This window comes from Dunckerocampus dactyliophorus, chromosome 17 (assembly GCF_027744805.1).
Source record: "Dunckerocampus dactyliophorus isolate RoL2022-P2 chromosome 17, RoL_Ddac_1.1, whole genome shotgun sequence".
Taxonomy (NCBI): domain Eukaryota; kingdom Metazoa; phylum Chordata; class Actinopteri; order Syngnathiformes; family Syngnathidae; genus Dunckerocampus; species Dunckerocampus dactyliophorus.
This window is the reverse complement of record NC_072835.1, coordinates 21,980,588-21,999,452: the sequence shown is the minus strand read 5'-3', so window position 1 is coordinate 21,999,452 and position 18,865 is coordinate 21,980,588. Positions and strand designations below refer to the sequence as shown.

The 18,865-nt window shown below is 40.9% G+C and overlaps 1 protein-coding gene across 8 annotated transcripts in view; it reads left to right on the top strand.

Annotated features, from left to right (window-relative positions):
* Positions 1–18,642, top strand: part of LOC129169634 (electrogenic sodium bicarbonate cotransporter 1-like) — a 32,728-nt gene extending 14,086 nt beyond the window's left edge. For 2 of the 8 annotated variants that reach the window (XM_054756192.1, XM_054756198.1), the window contains 19 exons: positions 341–498; positions 569–656; positions 1,996–2,150; positions 2,372–2,488; positions 2,592–2,766; positions 4,317–4,450; positions 7,788–8,050; positions 8,298–8,350; positions 8,431–8,616; positions 9,753–9,866; positions 10,284–10,445; positions 10,606–10,784; positions 11,182–11,254; positions 13,416–13,484; positions 14,035–14,208; positions 14,282–14,446; positions 14,534–14,627; positions 16,575–16,648; positions 16,734–18,641. In XM_054756192.1, the coding sequence (XP_054612167.1) occupies positions 341–498; positions 569–656; positions 1,996–2,150; positions 2,372–2,488; positions 2,592–2,766; positions 4,317–4,450; positions 7,788–8,050; positions 8,298–8,350; positions 8,431–8,616; positions 9,753–9,866; positions 10,284–10,445; positions 10,606–10,784; positions 11,182–11,254; positions 13,416–13,484; positions 14,035–14,208; positions 14,282–14,446; positions 14,534–14,627; positions 16,575–16,618 (2,403 nt within the window). In that variant the 3' untranslated portion in view covers positions 16,619–16,648; positions 16,734–18,641. Of the gene's footprint in view, positions 1–340; positions 499–568; positions 657–1,995; positions 2,151–2,371; positions 2,489–2,591; positions 2,767–4,316; positions 4,451–7,787; positions 8,051–8,297; positions 8,351–8,430; positions 8,617–9,752; positions 9,867–10,283; positions 10,446–10,605; positions 10,785–11,181; positions 11,255–13,415; positions 13,485–14,034; positions 14,209–14,281; positions 14,447–14,533; positions 14,628–16,574; positions 16,653–16,733 lie in introns of all 8 variants that reach the window. The other 6 variants (XM_054756195.1, XM_054756199.1, XM_054756193.1 and 3 more) reach the window with 5 other exon arrangements.
* Positions 18,643–18,865: the final 223 nt, after the last annotated feature.

Below are 18,865 nucleotides of genomic sequence, written 5' to 3'. Positions count from 1 at the left end.
TGGGTTGGCCTCATCATCACATGTATAGCTGACGACTGATGGATAGTTGGTCGAGCTCGGGGCTGCATTTTAAGAAATGTAGCGAAGCCTGCTTTAAGAAAGAAAAAAAATCTCTCAACTTTAAAAATGAGCATTTGAACACTTCGGCTGCATGTATCAGAGTGTCACTATATTTTAGATGCAGGCAGATATAATCAGATACTCATTTTCTTTGCTGATATCTGCCTAATATCTGATACCAACATGGGATGGGGACACGCCTAATGTTAGCACCGCTACAGAGGTCTTACCTGCATCTGGTTTCTTTGTCGCTCTAACGCCGCCCTGTGCTCACGTTCAGCTGAAGAACAAGTTCATGAAGAAGCTGCCCCGCGATGCTGAGGCGTCCAACGTGCTGGTCGGCGAGGTGGACTTCCTGGAGACCCCCTTTGTGGCGTTTGTTCGCCTGCAGCATGCCGTCATGCTGGGGGCGCTCACCGAGGTCCCGGTGCCCACCAGGTCAGACGCAGGAACCGTCGTTTAAATGAAACCAGTCCCGTCGGTGTCCTCAGCACAACTTCTCTTGCAGGTTCCTCTTCGTGCTTCTGGGTCCAAAAGGGAAAGCAAAGTCCTACCATGAGATTGGAAGAGCCATCGCCACCCTGATGTCTGATGAGGTCTGTTTTTTTAGTTAGCAGAAAGGTTTTTAAGGGGTCGTGCATGGGCCAAAGGGGGAAAACAAGTGTATATAACATACAGTATATAAAGTCATAGTTTGCTGAGAATTGAGGAATCACAGTCACTATCGTGGCAAACAAAGACTCCTCAGTGGAAAATGCTTATTATTGAAGTATTTTTTAATTTTCCCCCATAATATTACATTATTCATGTAAAAAAAAAAAAAAAAAGACCACTTTTTTCTCTTAATATTTTTACTTTTATTTTTTATTTGCCAACTATTTCAATTTTCTTCTTGTTAAATTTCTTCTCATAATTATGACTTTATTCTTATAACATAACTTTTTCCGCAAACTAATTTTGAAAAAAATTACAACTTTATTTGTTTTTTTTGTTTGTTTTTTTTAAGCCTTTCTTTAATATTTCAACTTTATTCTACTAAAATGACTATTTTTCTTTGCAATATTTCCACATTATTGTTGTAAAATGACAACTTTTTCTTGATAAGTCATATTTGCTGGGAATTGAGGAATTGCAGCCACTGTAGTTTCAAAAATAAAGACTCCTGAGTGGAAAATATTTTCCTCATTATATTAGGACAAGGAAAAAAAATGACAACTTTTTTGTTCTTTAGAATAAAAAAAAAATCTTAATATTTTGACTTCATTCCCACAAAATAACTTTTTTTCAATTTTTGCTTTTGTAAATTGCGAACTATTTCAACTTAATTAAACTTTATTCCCATATATTTTTGACTTTATTCTTGTAACATAACTTTTTCTGCAACCAATTTTTTCCAAAAATTACAACTTTGTTGTTTTGTTTAAAAAAAACAAAAACAACAACTTTAAAGTCTTTCTTTAATATTTCAACTTTATGCTACTAAAATGACGTTATTTTTCCTTGCAATATTACCACATTATTCTTGTAAAAAGACTACTTTTTCTTGATAAAAGTCATATTTTGCTGGGAATTGAGGTATGGGCGTCACTGTAGTGTCACACCAAGGCTCGTGAATGGAAAATGTGGTCTTGCATGAGCTGCCGCATGAGGAATGTTAACAGACCACCTGGCTGTCAAGTTCCCACAGGCCTCTGCCTTTCCCAGAATGCTCGGTGTGTGTCAACATGGCAGCGTAGGAAGAGTTCTTTTTTTTTTTTTTTTCCAGGATTTCCTCCAGTTAAACTTTACCCCGCCGCTTTATCACACGCTTGAGTCATCAGCGACGGGCCCCTGCAGTGACACGCTGACTGATGAATTGTTTGTGTACAATCCCGGAGGGAGGGAAGGTTTGCCGGTTTCAGTGACGCAGAATCCCAACTGTCGCTCAACGTGCAGGTGTTCCACGATATCGCCTACAAAGCCAAGCACAGGCAGGACCTGCTGGCTGGTATCGAAGAGTTCCTGGACGAGGTCATCGTCCTGCCCCCCGGCGAGTGGGACCCTGACATCAGGATAGAGCCGCCCAAGTCGCTGCCTTCCTCGGATAAGAGGTCGGAAATGCACGAAACCCCTCATCAGTTACTTTAACCATGAAATTACTTTGACTGGGTGCTAAATATTTCAACACTTAAAAAAATAAATGCATGAAATGAATATTGTGTGTGTATTAGAGGTTGAAATGTACGTCTCCTTCCAGTTTATTGGCCTGTTATCCAGCTCTATTTGTGATTGTGTGTGTTTTTTTTGCTTTTCTTCTGTATTTCGTCCCCAGAAAGAACCAGTATGCCGGCTTGGAGGCCCCGCAGATGAACGGCGACGCCCCCCATGATGCGGGTCAACCTGGGGGAGGAGGTCACCAGATCGGCGAGGAGCTCCAGTGCACCAGAAAGTAGAAAAAAACCTTTATGAAATACAGGAAAAGCTTTCGAAACACACCTTTTCTTTGTTTGTAGAGTGAGTGTGTTGTAAGTGTTGGTGTTCGTGTCCGGAAGGTTCTGCGGCGGTCTCATCCTGGACGTCAAGCGCAAGCTGCCGTTCTTCGCCAGCGACTTCTACGACGCGCTGCACATCCAGTCGCTGTCCGCTATCTTGTTCATCTACCTGGGCACCGTCACCAACGCCATCACCTTCGGCGGCCTGCTGGGCGATGCCACGGACAACATGCAGGTGAGGGAAAAGACGGGAAAAAAATGGTTTCTGTCTAAGCAAAGACCAAACAAAGACAACATGTTGACCTTGAAGCAGGTTGGCTATCAGTGCTGACTCAGCAGGGAGGTGTACTTTGCGCTAATTGGGAGGGACTGGAAACGCTGAAGGCGCATTTTAAATCCAGTTTGGGCTCCTATGTGGGTCCCAATCGCTGTTACTGTGCTACACTGGTCCCTTTATTAGGTACACCTATGCTGACATACCATTCAAACGAACATAATCAGTCAAATTAACATTTATTTTACTGTTTTTTTAAATATACATTTCAATACTTTTTGGAGAAAAGCTTTTTTAAGTCAACTTTAAAAAAACAATACTAAATTAAATATTTAATAATAATAAATTAAATATTTATAAATTAAAATATTAATTGGTTAAAAAATAGCTTTTTTAATTTTTTTATTCTTTTTTTTTACATTTTATTTAGTTTATTCGTATTTTTCATATACATGGCACTTTTTCTAGAACATATTTGGTTAGTTGAAAAAAATGTATTTATTTTTGTACAATTTTCAGTGCTTTTTTGAAGAACAAAATAACTTTTTATAAAATGAAAAGAATTTGTTTTATTTTTTTAAAATGTACATTTATTACTTTTTGGAGAAAAAAACATATTTTTCTTTATCAACTTTAAAAAACGATTAAATTAAAAATATTAATTGGTAAAAATTGTAACTAAAAATGTTTAAAAATAGAACTCTTAGTTTTTTACTTTAGTTAATATTTTTAATATATCCATTTCAGTACTTTTTTTCGAGGAAACAAAACACCAATTTTTCATAAAATGAAAATTGTAAAAATATTGATTTGTTTTCATTGTATATTTCATTTCTGTTATTGAGCAAAAAGAACGTGATGGTCAGACTCTTGCTGACTGAATTGAAGTGAATGTGATTTTAACCCCTCCCTGAGTGTTCCCATGCATCTTACACTTTCTCTTCATACGTCCTTGGTGGAAAAAGCCCCGTTTTACGTCATGAGAGTCTTGCTGGTTACAAAGTTACAAACGCTCTCATCTGATTAGCAGCCACCGTTGGCCTTGCTGCTTTCACAGCGATGAAGGCGATGGCCTCACCTGAGGCTGCACGGTGGGGCAGCGTGGAGCGGCCTGCATGAGGGATTTGAGCGGGCCTTGGGCCTTAAATAACCGTAGATCCAGATTACTCAGTGGCTGCCTCGTCACGGCTGCATTTCCACTGACCTCTACACGTACGCTACCTGCAGTCAGCGCAGGGAAATCCTGACCTCACTTGATCTCTCTCTTTGCGTGCGCACACACACACACACACACAAACACACGAGTTTCATATTCCCACTGGAACTTATAGAAATTCAGTAAGTGGAACTGAAACAGGCTTGTCCTGATGGGCCGGCCCTGCATGCTGATGTGTGTGTTGTGTGTGTGCGTGGGAGTGGAGGTGGGGGGTAAAAATAAAGCATACAGCTTAGAAAGGTAATGAAGTCATTTTTCTTGTGGAATTCATGTACATAATGTGTTTGTTTTGTAGGGAGTGTTGGAGAGCTTCCTGGGCACGGCCCTGACCGGGGCGGTCTTCTGTTTGCTGGCAGGGCAGCCCCTCACCATCCTCAGCAGCACGGGCCCGGTTCTGGTGTTTGAGAGGCTCCTCTTCAACTTTAGCAAGTGAGTTAAAAAAACAAAACTTGTGTACACGCACCGCCATTTATACATGGTAGGGTTGTCACAAGATCTTGTATCACAAGACCTCGCAAGATTAAAACGTGACAAGACTTCTCTTTAAGAAAAGAAACTCCTGTCTGGTGGGCACTAGGCCTGGGAAAAAGAATAAATAAATTCATTAATCGCACAAATGAAAATGAACTGAATGATTTTGCCGGCTTCCATACATTGCCATGCGCATGCGTGTCTGTTTTCCTTGTCTCTTGCCTCCAAACAGGCAGGAAGAGGGTTCACTCTGTGCATTGCCTTTAGCACCTTGGCACGTTTGTCATGAACGGAGTGAGCCCATTTGTCAGTCGTACAGTCTCTTTGTCTCGGTGGGTGGAGGCAGGGGCCGCTAGCATACACACACACAGAGTGCAGAAGAGTGTAACATAGTAGAAATTAAATTCCAGTCGTACCCCACGATATCGTGGTTCAATTATCGCTCCCCCGCCATATTGCAGTTTTTCAAAAATTCATTAATAAATGATTGCTGTTTTGTGGCATACTAAGTTCTATTATTAGTCCAAACATATTGAAATACAAGCGATATGTCATATCGTGGTCACTAGGGGGCAGTAATGACACAAAGCACTGAGACATTAGCTTACATTACATTACATTACCTTAACACTGTATGAAGTCAGGAAGTCAGCCATGGCATGTCCCCATGATAGAGTGGGGAGAAAAGTCCTCCTCCCATTCCGTGTGGAAGTGGTAACATCTTGGCTTGTTAAGCTTAGAAGAAATCAATTTGAGGCTAGCTTGTTTGCTCACTAGCTTCCTAGCTAGCGGCTGTCTCGAGTCCCTGCAGCATAATGGGCTCCACACACGGGTGGCGACGTCGCCTCTAGTCTGTTCATTTTAGATGGAACCTGCCCCACAGGGCAATTATCCTGAGTCACCCTCCAGCCAAGCGACACGCGAAATTCGTGTGTGTTATGTGCTTGTGCATGTTATCGTGCACACGCCAGCTTGTGACATGATGCTAAAAAATGTTCAACTTTTCATCGCTGTCGCCCAGACAGGGACCAATGAGCGGACAGGATGCTATTCAGTACTCTCTTGCAGGTAAACATGGAGGAAAAAAATAATACTCGCCGTGTCAGATTTCCCGGAGCTATTTGACATTTCTAAAGAAATGATTAATAAATAGTTGGCGCCAGAGTAAACATCTCAGGTAAGATTACATTCATTTACACGAACATTTATGTAAGTTTATCTTCAATGCGAGCAAGAGTACACAATCAACAGCGGCCCCTTTTCCTCCTCTGAACCACTTTGATACCCCCAAATTCATTCCAAATCTGACAGCCAATCAAAACCGTGGGAGACTCGAAATTCGCTCTGCATGTGAGCACGTCGCTCACAGGTGTCGCTTGCTACAGCCGCTCTTCACCTCCCGTGTGCAGGCTTTGCTACGCGTTGGCGATGAGTTTTGGTAATCGCAGTCGTTTGTTGCCTCCAGTGGGTGGAGCCCATACGAGTTGCGCAACGTGTTGTAAAAGAAAGAACAATAGGAGAGTAAAGGTGACTATAGGGCTGTTACGTCATGTCTACAGGGCTTTAATGATGATACAAACATATTCCATTTATTAACAATAAATCCTACGTACATCGCGGATATTCGTTTCTCGATCAGGTATGGAAGCAGTGAACCGCTATAAACGAGGGACGTCTGTAGTAGATTTCAGTATATGACATATTTTCATAATATTTTGCATTGTACTTTTCTGAAAAGCGATGCTGAAATATCGTCTCATCTCGTTCCTGTAGACCCAATCTCGCATGTCGTCTCATCTCATAAATTGAGTGTCTCGTCTACAAATTAGCCAATGGGCCAATTTGAGTCGCTGCACCTGCACCCAAATACGTAACCATTTGGCACAGTTTATCCTTCCTGTCTGGAAAGCAGTAAATGAGCAACTAGCACGAACAGCGAGAGACGAGCGTGAAAGGCGATGATGTCATCACCACTGACTCATCCTTATTACTCACGCTGCTGCCTTCCAGACGACTGCAGGGCAGTCGAACCACTTCCACTCCTGTTCCTGCTTGGAGCTCACACAGTACCAGCGGCAGAAAGCAAACAAAAAAACACGGCCGACTGCCTCCATAAGTTGAAACTAATACAAGATGAACGACTTTTCCACTAAAACAAGCTGACTTTAACACTTGCCAACCTGACAGTTGGCTCCTCCCCCTCCCATTCATTCCTCTCCTCTCGCCAAACGTCGTCTTCTTACGTTACCGACGGCCGCACCCGCTCTCTTCCAAGGTTAATAATTCATTTCATTTTACACACCTGGTGAAGACTGGAGTTTCCATTCCAAGCACTAATAAAGTTACAAGAAAACTGACTGAAATGTTTCGTATGACTGGTGGGTGGAGTCATCACGCTGGAATGATGACATGGCAGCACAGCCTTTACTTTCATTTGGTGCTTTTGGCGCCTTTTCTTTTCTTTTTGTTATTTTTTTATTTTTTTTGTACATCTCTGTGGTGATTTTGTGGATTATTTTGACTCTTTTTATTTATTTCCGTGGTGCAAGGTGGCAAATGTCGTTAACAGTTGGCATGATAGGTATGTTGCGTGCACATGTGCCTGTGCATGAGCAAGTGTTTTGATTTTGTGGATTTTTTTGTGGATCACAAAAGTAAAGAAGAAAAAAAAAAAGAGTCAAAATTTTGAGGATTATTTTGACTCATTTTGTTTCTTTTGGGATGCAAAGGTGGCGGTTATCGTTAAGTTGGTGAGTGGAACGATTGCATTTTAATTATATGGTAGGTATGTTGCGTGTTCATGTGCCCGTGCATGAGCAAGCCTCCCACTGGCTTTGATTTTGTGGATTATTTTGAATCTTTTTGTTTCTTTCTGTGGTGCAAGGTGGCAGTTATCATTAACAGTTGGCGTGAGGAGTGATCACGTTTTGAATGATCACAGGTATACATAGGTGATGAGCAAGTGTCTTACTTGATTTTGTTGATTATTTTGACTCATTTTTGTTTTTCTGTGGTGAAAGGTGGCAAATATGATTAATAGTCGGTGGGAGGAGCAATTGCATTTTCATGATATGATAGCTATGTTGCATGGACATGTGCCCGTGCATGAGCCACCGTCTTGAATTTTGTGGATTATTTTTTTGACTCGTCTTGTTTCGGTGATGCAAGGTGTCAGTTAGGAGTGATGACATTATAATTACGACACGTCTACGTCCAGGCACACCTCCACCCAGGTGTACCGGGCCTGAGTCGTGCTGAGTCGGAACAACGAGCCAGTCTCCCTTCCTCCCCGCAGGGACAACGGCTTTGACTACCTGGAGTTCCGGCTGTGGATCGGCCTGTGGTCGGGCGCGTTCTGCCTGGTCCTGGTGGCGACAGACGCCAGCTTCCTGGTGCAGTACTTCACCCGCTTCACTGAGGAGGGCTTCTCGGCGCTCATCAGCTTCATCTTCATCTACGACGCCTTCAAGAAGATGATAAAGCTGGCGCACCACAACCCCATCAACGCGCACTACGACGCCGACCTCATCACGCAGTACGACTGCCGCTGCCAGCCCGGTACGTGCTGGACTCGAACGACGGTGGAAGAAAGGATGACGGACAAAGATGACATGAGTTTGCTACAAAAGTGATCATAATTAAGTAGCTTATTTCCTGAGTGGGAATGCGACTCAGATGTGCTCGGTCTTGCCACATTCAAAAGCATCTGCAAAGATGATAAGACTTGATGCAAGCTCGCGTTGGCTCGTAGATACGCTAACTCTTTCCTATCATTGACCTCATTTCTTATCGTCTCTCTCTCAAGGCAACTCCTCGGACCTCTTTGACGTCGCCGCCCTGACAAACAGTTCCGATCTGGTATGCGCCGTTGCCCTCCGCTCCTTTGTCGCACAACGCCACAGACCGTAACAGTTTTTTTTTTTCTTTTCGTCTCGTAGTCGGAGAACGCCACCTGGGCGTCGCTGAGTCGCCGGCAGTGCGTGAAGTTCGGCGGGAGCCTGGTGGGCGAGGCCTGCGGCTACGTGCCTGACATCACCCTCATGTCCTTCATCTTGTTCTTCGGCACCTACACCTGCTCCATGGCGCTCAAGAAGTTCAAGACCAGCCGCTTCTTCCCGACCAAAGTGAGCGTGGATGACCTTTCACGCGTCTGTTTGGTTCACAGACGACTTCGTAAACGTCGCAGCCAGCTACTATCGAGCCACTAGTCCTGGTTCCACCAAGCGTCACATTCTATTCGGCTTTCTTTTGCGTCTCTGTTGGCAAAAGCACCCACCAAACGCATCCGTACCCTTCCTTTGGCATACCACCAACAGTGGTACGCTACCTAAGGGGCAGAGCTAGACCACAAACCGTAGATTAGCCATTGACTTTATTCCTATAATATCCATCCATCTTCTATGCCGCTTATCCTCACTGGGGTCACAGGCATGCTGGAGCCTATCCCAGCTGACTTTGGGTGAGAGGCGCAGGCTAGATCCTGGGCCGGTGGCCAGCCAATGGCAGGGCACATATAGACAACCATTCACACTCACATTCACACCTATGGACAATTTAGAGTCGCCAGTTAACCTAACATGCATGTTTTTGGATGTGGGAGGAAACCGGAGTACCCGGAGAAAACCCACACACGCACGGGGAGAACATTCCAAGAATATTTGGACGTTATTCCCATGATATAACTTTTACACCAACCTAATTTTCCAAACGTTACAACTTTATTTGGTTTTGTTTCCCATAATTTTACAACTTAAAAAAAAAAATTCTTTAATTTTCCAACTCTATGCTACTAAAATGTTTTTTTCCTCAAAATATTATTACTTTATTTTTGTAAAATTGTTTTTTTGTTGTTGTTAGAATATTACTTTTTCCTTTAAATATTTTGACTTTATTCTTGTCAAATTACATCAGTTTTTTCAATTTCTGCAGTTTTTTTTTTTTTTTAATTTTGCAACAATTTCAACTTTCTTGTAAATGTTCTTCTCATAATTATGACTTTATTCCCATAATATTTTACCTTTATTCTGGTAATATTTAACTTTTTCTGCAACTTAATTTGGTTTTGTTTGTCTTTTTTACAACTTCTTAAAAATGTTTCTTTCATATTTCGAGACTAGGCTAATAAAATGATGAATGAATGCTTTTCTTTAATTGGAACTGGACCGGACCGCTTGGGGGAAACCTGGTTGAACGTTTAGTCTCTGACTACCTCCTCCTTGCAAAGTTCTCGCCTTTCCAACTTTCTCGATGTGTTTTCCAGGTGAGAAAGCTCATCAGCGACTTTGCGATCATCTTGGCCATCCTCCTCTTCTGCGGTGTGGATGCTCTGGTGGGCGTGGACACCCCGAAGCTCATCGTGCCAAGTGAATTCAAGGTACAAACCGGTTTAATTGGGCGCTCTGGTTCCTGCCCCTTCCAAATCTCTGGATTGGGGCAAGTAAGCTCCTTCCTACAGTCTTCTTCCATGCAGGTGCAGTTGATTCAACTGCACCTGGATGACTGAAAATCTGCAGACATACCCCCCCCGCCTATGTAGCATGTCGAGTTCCGGAGGGAACGGGGAGGCCGACCTGCATCAAGTAACATCCTGATGGCAGGAGAACACAGGAGGTGTTGTGGGCGCCGCCACAGAGCGATCTTTGTTTGATGTAATTCCCGTGTATCTCGTAATAACGCATCAGTGACTCGTTGTTCAAAGTCACTCAGCCAACACTCGGCGAACCGCTTCCAGACTGGAAATAATCCCCAATCCTCAGGCAGGTGTCTTCATGGTCATTTTATTGTTTTCCAGCCTACCAGCCCAACCAGGGGCTGGTTTGTTCCTCCCTTCGGGGGAAACCCGTGGTGGGTGTACCTGGCCGCCGCCCTCCCCGCCCTGCTGGTCACCATTCTAATATTCATGGATCAGCAGATCACGGCGGTCATCGTCAACAGGAAGGAGCACAAACTCAAGGTTAGTTCTAGCGTTGACGCCGCAAAGCCTCCTGGGAAACGTGGAATGGGATAAAAGGAGGTGAAAGATCGTGAGCTCATATTGCTTCCTAATCCGTCCTTCATCTTCGTCCAAGTCCTGATCCATACTCATAATCTGCCGCTGGCTGCGTTCCCCGCAGAAAGGGGCGGGCTACCACTTGGACCTGTTCTGGGTGGCCGTCCTCATGATGGTGTGCTCCTTCATGGGCCTGCCGTGGTACGTGGCCGCCACCGTCATCTCCATCGCGCACATCGACTCCCTCAAGATGGAGACCGAGACGTCGGCGCCCGGAGAGCAGCCCAAGTTCCTGGGCGTCAGGTGAAGGATCCTCCTGGTCTGGGCCAGATTTTTCTTACTTCTTGGGGAGGGATGGGCACACTTTTGGGGCTTGAGGGACCTCCTCGTGGAATTGATAAATCCTTCACTGCACCTGGGGGCGGGGCTCTTGGGCACCTGTGGGGGATGAAGGCTGCGATGACTCCTCCCACTTACGCAAATAATGTTGTGATGTATCTCATATTAGTTGCAATAACGTTAAGTTCAGCTAATGCCAGCTGCTTTGTCAAGTGCCATAGAATGTGGCCCCCGGGCGGTGCTCTAACACATCTTCTTGCACATTTCATGCATTTGCAGTGGGATGCTGTCACCATATCCTCATCTTCTGATCCTAAGACATTAATTGGGATTCTTTTTTGTTCCGTTTTCCTTTTTCCAGGGAGCAAAGAGTGACAGGCATCATTGTTTTCATCCTGACTGGACTTTCCGTGTTAATGGCCCCCGTCCTCAAGGTAGTAATAAGCTCAGAATTTCTTCTTCTTTCAAGGAAATATGGATTACTGTCAGGGTCTTTTAGGACAACGTGCTGTCACCTCTTTGAAAAAGCGTTCATCCGATTAGGAACTCCCCAAGCGGACGTAATGTGCTGTGAAATAAGCATGTTCCACCGTCCAATGCCTCTTTATTTGTTGATGTTGGTCGTACCAAAGTAAAAAATAGGCTGTCAGGCTGTCAGGGCAGATAGCTGGAGCCACTACTCCCCCTTGTGGACATGTTTATATAACGTGTTCAATCGCACATAAAACGTTATGTTTTTATGTTGACGTGACTCAACGGTGATGCAGTGAGTGGGTTTTATACCAGGGGTGTCCTAACTTTTTCCAGCGAGGGCCACACTGTGGAAAAATGAAAGGCTGCAACTTTGCCGCTTTGATATTTTGTAAAGATATGCTAAGAAGTTGTATTTATTTCATGCTTGTCAGCTTTGTGATAAAAGTGAAAACATGTATTAGCATCAACTTCACTCTTTGCCCCACCCCGCCCCCCATTTTTTGTTTGTTTTTTTTATTTTTATTTTTCAAATATTTGAACTTTCTTTTTAAATAATCTTTGTAAATTTTCTTCTCGTAATATTAAGACTTTATTCCCATAATAGTATAACTTTTTCCGCAACCTAATTTTCCCAAAAAATTACAACTTTATTTTTTTTTTGTTTCTCATAATATTACAACTTTTTTAAAGTAATTTTTTTCTTTAATATTTCAACTCTATGCTACAAAAATGACATTGTTTTTCCTCATAATGTTACAAGTTTATTCTCGTAAAAATTGTAACTTTTTTTTTCCTCGTTAGAATCCGACATTTTTCTCTTCATATTTTGACTTTACTCTCTGAAAAAAAAACAGCTATTTTATCCACTTCTGTAGTCCCCCCCCCCCAACTATTTCAACTTTCTTCTTGAAAATGTCCTTCTCATAATTCTGATTTTATTCTCGTGAAGTTTTTCCGCAAACTAATTTTCCTAAAATATATATATAGATATTATTTTAAATTTATGCCACTAAGATGATCTTATTTTTCCTCATAATATTATGACGTTATTCTCTTACAATTCAGACTTTTTCTTATTCGAGTACAACTTTTTTCTCTTGATATTCTGACTTTTTTTTCGTAAAAATTACAGCTATTTTTTTTTCCATTTCAACCGTTTTTCTCTCCAACAATTTCAACTTTCTTCTTGTATTTTTTTTTTTACTTGAATTATGACTTTATTCCCGTAATATTTAGACTTTACTCTCGTAACATTACAACTTTTACCACAATTTAATTTTCCAAATGTTACAACTTTATTTTGTTGTTACTTATATTTCATCTTTTTTATTTAAAAAATAAGATTTCTTCTTTCTATTTCAACTTTGTCACTAAAATGAACATTATAACTTTTTCTGCAACCTAATTTTCCTAAAATATCTACTTTATTTTTTCTATTTTTGTTTGTTTCTCGAATATTCTTGAATATTTCAGGTTTTTGCTCCTAAAAATGTTATTTTTTCCTCCTAATATTCTGACCTTATTCTCGTAAAATTCCAACTTTTTGTGTTTTTTTTCTTGTTAAATTCTATTTTTAGAATGTGCCGCAGGCCAATAAAAAAAAATGCCGTTGGCTGCACTTTGGACACCCCTGTTCTAAACGGACTGACTGACGCCTTAATTACTTGTGCAGCCTGATGTAGCGGTTCAAGCCAAGAGTCTAAATGCAGAACGTTCCGAGAAAAGCTGCTTGGTGACTGTTTTTAAACTGTTAGTGTTTCCCAAAGGACTGCAATCTATTTGTGTTTTATTTGCATCAATTGGCCGTGCCGCGTGTGCATGTCATATTTATGGATGCTGTGGGAGACAAACTTGAAAGGCATCTTTTTTTGAGAAGAGCAATACGTGCTTTCATGGTTGGCTCCAAAAATGTCCAATAAGAGCAGAAAAAGTCATTAGATTTGTTGCTTTTTAAAAAAAAAAAAAAAAAAAGCGAAATAAATGTGTTTTATGAGGTAGCATACAAATGTATTTGTGGCGGTGCACCACAAGTACATGCGTCCGCTACTGCGAAGAATATTTTGTGTTAGCCCATGTCCTGAAGCAAGTAGATTTTGACCGATGTCCTCCCACGTGTTCTAGTTCATTCCCATGCCCGTGCTCTACGGCGTCTTCCTCTACATGGGCGTGGCCTCGCTCAATGGCGTCCAGGTGAGTCACCTTTTTGACTTTTTGTTCGACGTCTCAGCCAAGTTTGCACCAACGTTCTAGCAACTACACACGCCTTTTCTCATTTTTCTATTCATCCGTTGTTTGTAGCGGTTCAGTGGTTCCAGACGGCAATCATCCCAGTTGTAACATTTAATATACTTTTGGGACTAAAAATACTTTTAAAAAATTTGTAATTGTTTTTTTTTTTTCATTTAAAAAAAAAAGCATAATAATCATACTTTGCATTAGCAAGTGGCTAACTGAATATAGAAGCTAGAAAATGTAGCCAAGTACGAGCAACATTATGGAAGAACTTTGACATCAAGTTTCAAACCAAGTTTCAGGCAAAACTGGTTTTCTTTGAATTGCAGTGGAACCTCGGTTAGCGTGTTTTTCAGTTAAGGCCAACATTTAGCCTCCCTTTACACACATTTTCCGGTGAGCGTACAATACGCCGCGTGCTACCGATACACAGCATGAGTCCAACTGTGTTCTTAATGTATTTTTAGCACAGAACGTGTCATTTGAAAAGGCGGTGGTTGTGTTTTAGTTCATGGATCGCCTGCAGCTGCTCCTGATGCCCGCCAAGCACCAGCCGGACCTCATCTACCTGCGCCACGTCCCCCAGAGACGCATCCACCTCTTCACCTTCATCCAGGGCGTGTGTCTGGCTCTCCTGTGGGTGCTCAAGTCCACCGTGGCCGCCATCGTCTTCCCCGTCATGGTGAGCTCAGCCCGTCCGCTGTAAGCAGTCGCAGTTTGCCATCTCATCCGGCATTCCGTGCCCCGGTCTGCAGATTCTGGCTCTGGTGGCCGTCCGCAAGGCCATGGACTACATCTTCTCCCAGCACGACCTCAGCTACCTGGACGACGTCATCCCGGAGAAGGACAAGAAGAAGAAGGAGGACGAGAAGAAGAAGAAGCACAAGAAGAAGGGAAGCATCGACTCGGAGAACGACTTTGTGAGTTGAAAAACGACAACCTGTCTCCGTTTGTGTTGTGTTGTGCTCCTTTTTGTCTTTAATGTTGTCCCTTCCCTCCTCCCACAGTCCGACTATCCCTACCATGAAAATATCCCCCGTATAAAAATCTCTATGGAAATGATGGAGCAGGAGCCCATGTTGTCTGGGAAATCTTTAACTAGTGAGTATTAGACGTGCACCGGCTTGGCCTTTCTAGTCCCGACTTCTGGCTTGCTTCATCTTCCCCCTTGTTACCCTCACCTTGACACCCCGCCCCCCTTCCGAAACACGCATCTCCCATTCAGTGCAGATACAGTATCTCTGTCTATCTCGTTTTACCTTGACTAACTCCTGCAATAAGCAGCGTACCTCCACGTGTGCACGTGAGCAACTGCACAAGCAGCAGCAGCAACGTGGCCTGATGCAAATATTCAAATGAAGTATCGCGATATCGTCTACTCTGCACACTCCTGATCAAAATGTTCACAACACTGCGACTTTTTGAGGAATGTTGCAACTTTTTTTTTTTCTGTGAATGTCTCAAAGTTTGAGTTATCTTGGAAAAAAAACTTATTCTTGAAAAGTCGTGATTAACATCATGACTTTTTAGACTTTACGTTTTGGGGGTTTTTTTGACAACGCACACCTTTTTCTTAACTTAGTCTAATTTTTGGGGGAAAATTTCTGTTTTTTGCAAATGCAACTATTTCTATAATTTTATGACTTTTTTTTTTCTTGATAGTAATCTGACCTGTGTGACCTGTGGAAATAGTTTTTTTTCCTTTTTTTTGACAGAATTTTTCCACCGTTGGGGTCTTTTTTTCTCAACAAAATGCAACTTTTTTTTATGAGTAACAAAATGTGACTTTGTATAAATGTTCGACTTTTTTTTTATTTGACTTTCATATTTTGCTTTTCTTTGAGTAAAATCAGACTTTTGATTCTTGAAAGATTGACACGTTTTTTTTTTTTAATTTTGTCAAGTAGCGTTGCAAAAAAAAAAATTTCTGAAAGTTTTCGGCATTTTTCTTGGGGAAAAAAAAACAGGGTTTATTCTTGAAAGGTTGTGACTGTCTTTTTTTTTTTCGGGCAAATATGTTCACAAATAACATTGCAAATTTTTGTATAGTTCAAAATTTGTTTTTCTCGACCAAATTTTTTTTTGGCAAATGCTACAATTTTACAAATGCTACAAATTTTATGACTTTCTTGAAAATAATCAGAATTTATTCTGGAAAGATTGTGATTTATTTATTTATGACAATGTTTACAAAATAATGTTTTTTTTTTCTCGATGAAATGCGGCTTCACGCTTCACATGAGGGTTGTTTTTTTTTAATGAGTAACAAAATTGACTTCATAAATGTACGACTTTTTGAAATCTGACTTTCATATTTTTTGGGAAAATGTTTCTGAGGAATATTCCACCTTTTTTTTCTATAACGGTACCACTTTTTTTCTTGAAAGAAAAATGACTATTTTTGAAAGATTGATAGTCACATTTTTTTCCAGGAAAATGTTTTTACAAGTAGCGTTGCAAAAAAAAAGACTTTCTGTAAGTTTATGACTTTTATCTTGAAAAAAATCAGACTTTATTCTTGAAAGGTTGTGATTGGCTTTTCTTTCTGAGCAAATGTGTTTATGTTTTTTTTTTCCTGACAAAACGCACATTTTTTTCTTGACAAATTGTGATAGTCTAATTTTTTGAGGGGAAAATTGCTGCTGCAACTTTTTTGGCAAATGCAACTACTTCTATAATTTTATGACTTTTTTTCTTGAAAATAATCAGGCTTCATGTTGAAAGATCGTGACTGTCATATTGTTTTTAACAGTAACAGTGTGATGTTTTAATAGTTTTTTTAGAGATGTTTTTTTCTCCATAAAAGATTGTGATACTCTAATAATTTTTTTCTAGAAAATTTGTGTTGCATTGTTTGTTTTTGGCAAATGTGACTATTTATCTTAGTTTACGACTTTTTTGCCACAAAATATCTGACTTTTTGAAAGACTGTGGTAGGCTATACAGTATGTCTTTTTTGGGGAGGGGATCTTGAGTATTTTTATCCGCCATTTCTTGCAAAATTGTGATGTTTAAAAAAAATAATAATAATAATTCTCCCTGCTGCAGGAGATGAATCGCAGACTTTCCTTAACGCGCATTCACCGTGCTAAGCACTGCTTGGAGTCGTCCACCGTGGCCGAGTACGTGAGTGCCGCTAGCCGACAACCTCGTCACCATTTTAAAAGCAACAAAATGACTTTTTTTTTTTTTCTTTCCCCCTTCCAGCCTTGAGAGAGGTTCATACACGAAAGGTTCCCCTCAGATCCGAATCGACAGTGACGCTGAGGACAACTGCTTCTTCTGGAAGAAAGCCTCCGAAACGGACCTGTGAAAGATTGAAGAGCAACTATTTTTTATTTTATAAATTGTCCTTAGAAGTATTTTTTAAGTATTCCTTTCAAATCGTAATGGCTGGAACTATTTTTTTAAATGATTGTTATGATGATGAAGCCTCACATGATCTGTAATGCTTACGATGTGAGGTGTGAGGTCGTCTCTTATGATGGATATCCTCTTTTATTTAGCATTTAGCTGATTAGAATTAGACAGCCTGGATGCATTTAAGAAAGCAACAGATGTCTCACACTGTCTGTGTGTGTGTGTGTGTGTGTGTGTGTTTTTTGTCCCCCCCCCCAACAACGCGATCAACCATATATTTTTTTTTTAACTCAATTGTATTTAATCTTTTTTTGCGTATTTATTTTGTTGCAAATTTTGTCTTCTTTAGATGTAGGCCTTCTCTTTTGTGGTCTCCAAGGGACCTTCATGTGTCATTATTTTTAGTATTATTATTATTATTAATAATAATAATAACAAAAATAATAAGAGTAATTTCTGTAGTTCTACCTCTTATTTCTCTGTAGGTGCCAGACATTTATATATTTAACAACATCAGATGTGCAATTATATTTCTAATCAAAATGCTGTTTTGTTGTTTTTTTTGTCCAAATGGCACTGTACAAAAGAAATAATCAATTGCATAATTTGTTTTCAATTCTAAATCCTCCAAAGGTTTTTTTTTTTTTTTTTTTTTTTTTAGTAATTCTCTCCAAATGCATTTTCATTTATGATTTTAAAGTAGGGGTGCACAGTAATTACCGGACCAATATGAGGGAATTATGATAAATCCGATTAATTGATGGATTCCTGATAATAAAAAAAAAAAAAACGCTCCACTGAGGCCAGATTGACTTTCTGAGGAAGACGTTGTGCGTGCTAAATGTCCCAGGTGCTCTGCAATGAAGCAACGCCGCCATCGAGCGCACAAAATAACCTTATCGGCCACCTGAAGCGCCAGCGCGCCGCCATGTGAAAAGGGTAAAAGTTTTTCAAGAGACCTCCGTGGCGTCACACCGGCTGCTCAGAGCAGCAGCCTGCTGGCCCACAGCAGGTGGCTCCCCCCGCTCTATACTGTGGTTGTCCTGATAGCAGGGATGTGGTAGTGGTCATGTCATGATATTTGATTAGTCAACAGGTACACTTGGTCAAATCCACATTTCTACATGTCCTTCTTACCTCCAGGTGTGCACAAACGACAGTCTTAAAATTTTAAAAGCAGATATAAAATCGGATATCGGTCTTGAGGAGCATAAAGTTATCTGTATTGGTTTAAAAAGAAAAGCTATTTTTCTTTTAACTATTTAATTACCTTTTAAAGTGAAAAATCAAGTGACATTTTCCAAAACATACATAATGATCAGGTCCTGTAGTGAAACTTTCCTTTTGAGTCTGATAATCCTTTCAAATGTGATCATAGTTAAAAGCTGTTTTGTTTTTTTAATGTTCTCTATAAGATGTCTTCCAACGCTTCCATACCAAATCGTCATATTTCACACAGACAGTATTTGCAAATGGTCCTCCTAGGAAATCCACTCTATGCAAACGAGGCTGCGGGATTGTTGAAGTATTTGCTGTAAGTTGTGTCCGTGGCGAAGTGAATGTGACCTGCAGGAAAGCAGTGGAAATACGTTTGGACGCACGAAGCTGCTTTTAAAGCACAAAACAAGTCATCAATGTAGCTGTGTCATTTGGTGATTTTCTGAAGTGTAGCCTGACACTTACTTTGTACATGATGCACCTTATGGGCTCAATCATTAAAAAAATGCTGCAAAAGAAACGTGATTTCTGATTTATTTTTGCCAGTTTGGGACTTTTCACCACGGAAGCAAAGACAAATTAGCATAATTACTGTATAGCAGGGTTTTGTTGAATATGTACAAAAAAATGTACGTTAGGTTGTCAGACTTTCAAGTGTTTTTCGACGTTTTCCGTGCACAAAACGTACACAAACGTGTTTTTGAATTTTGTTGAAGACGTACAAAAAATGTACGTCACGTTTTCAGATGCTCTAAATGGTT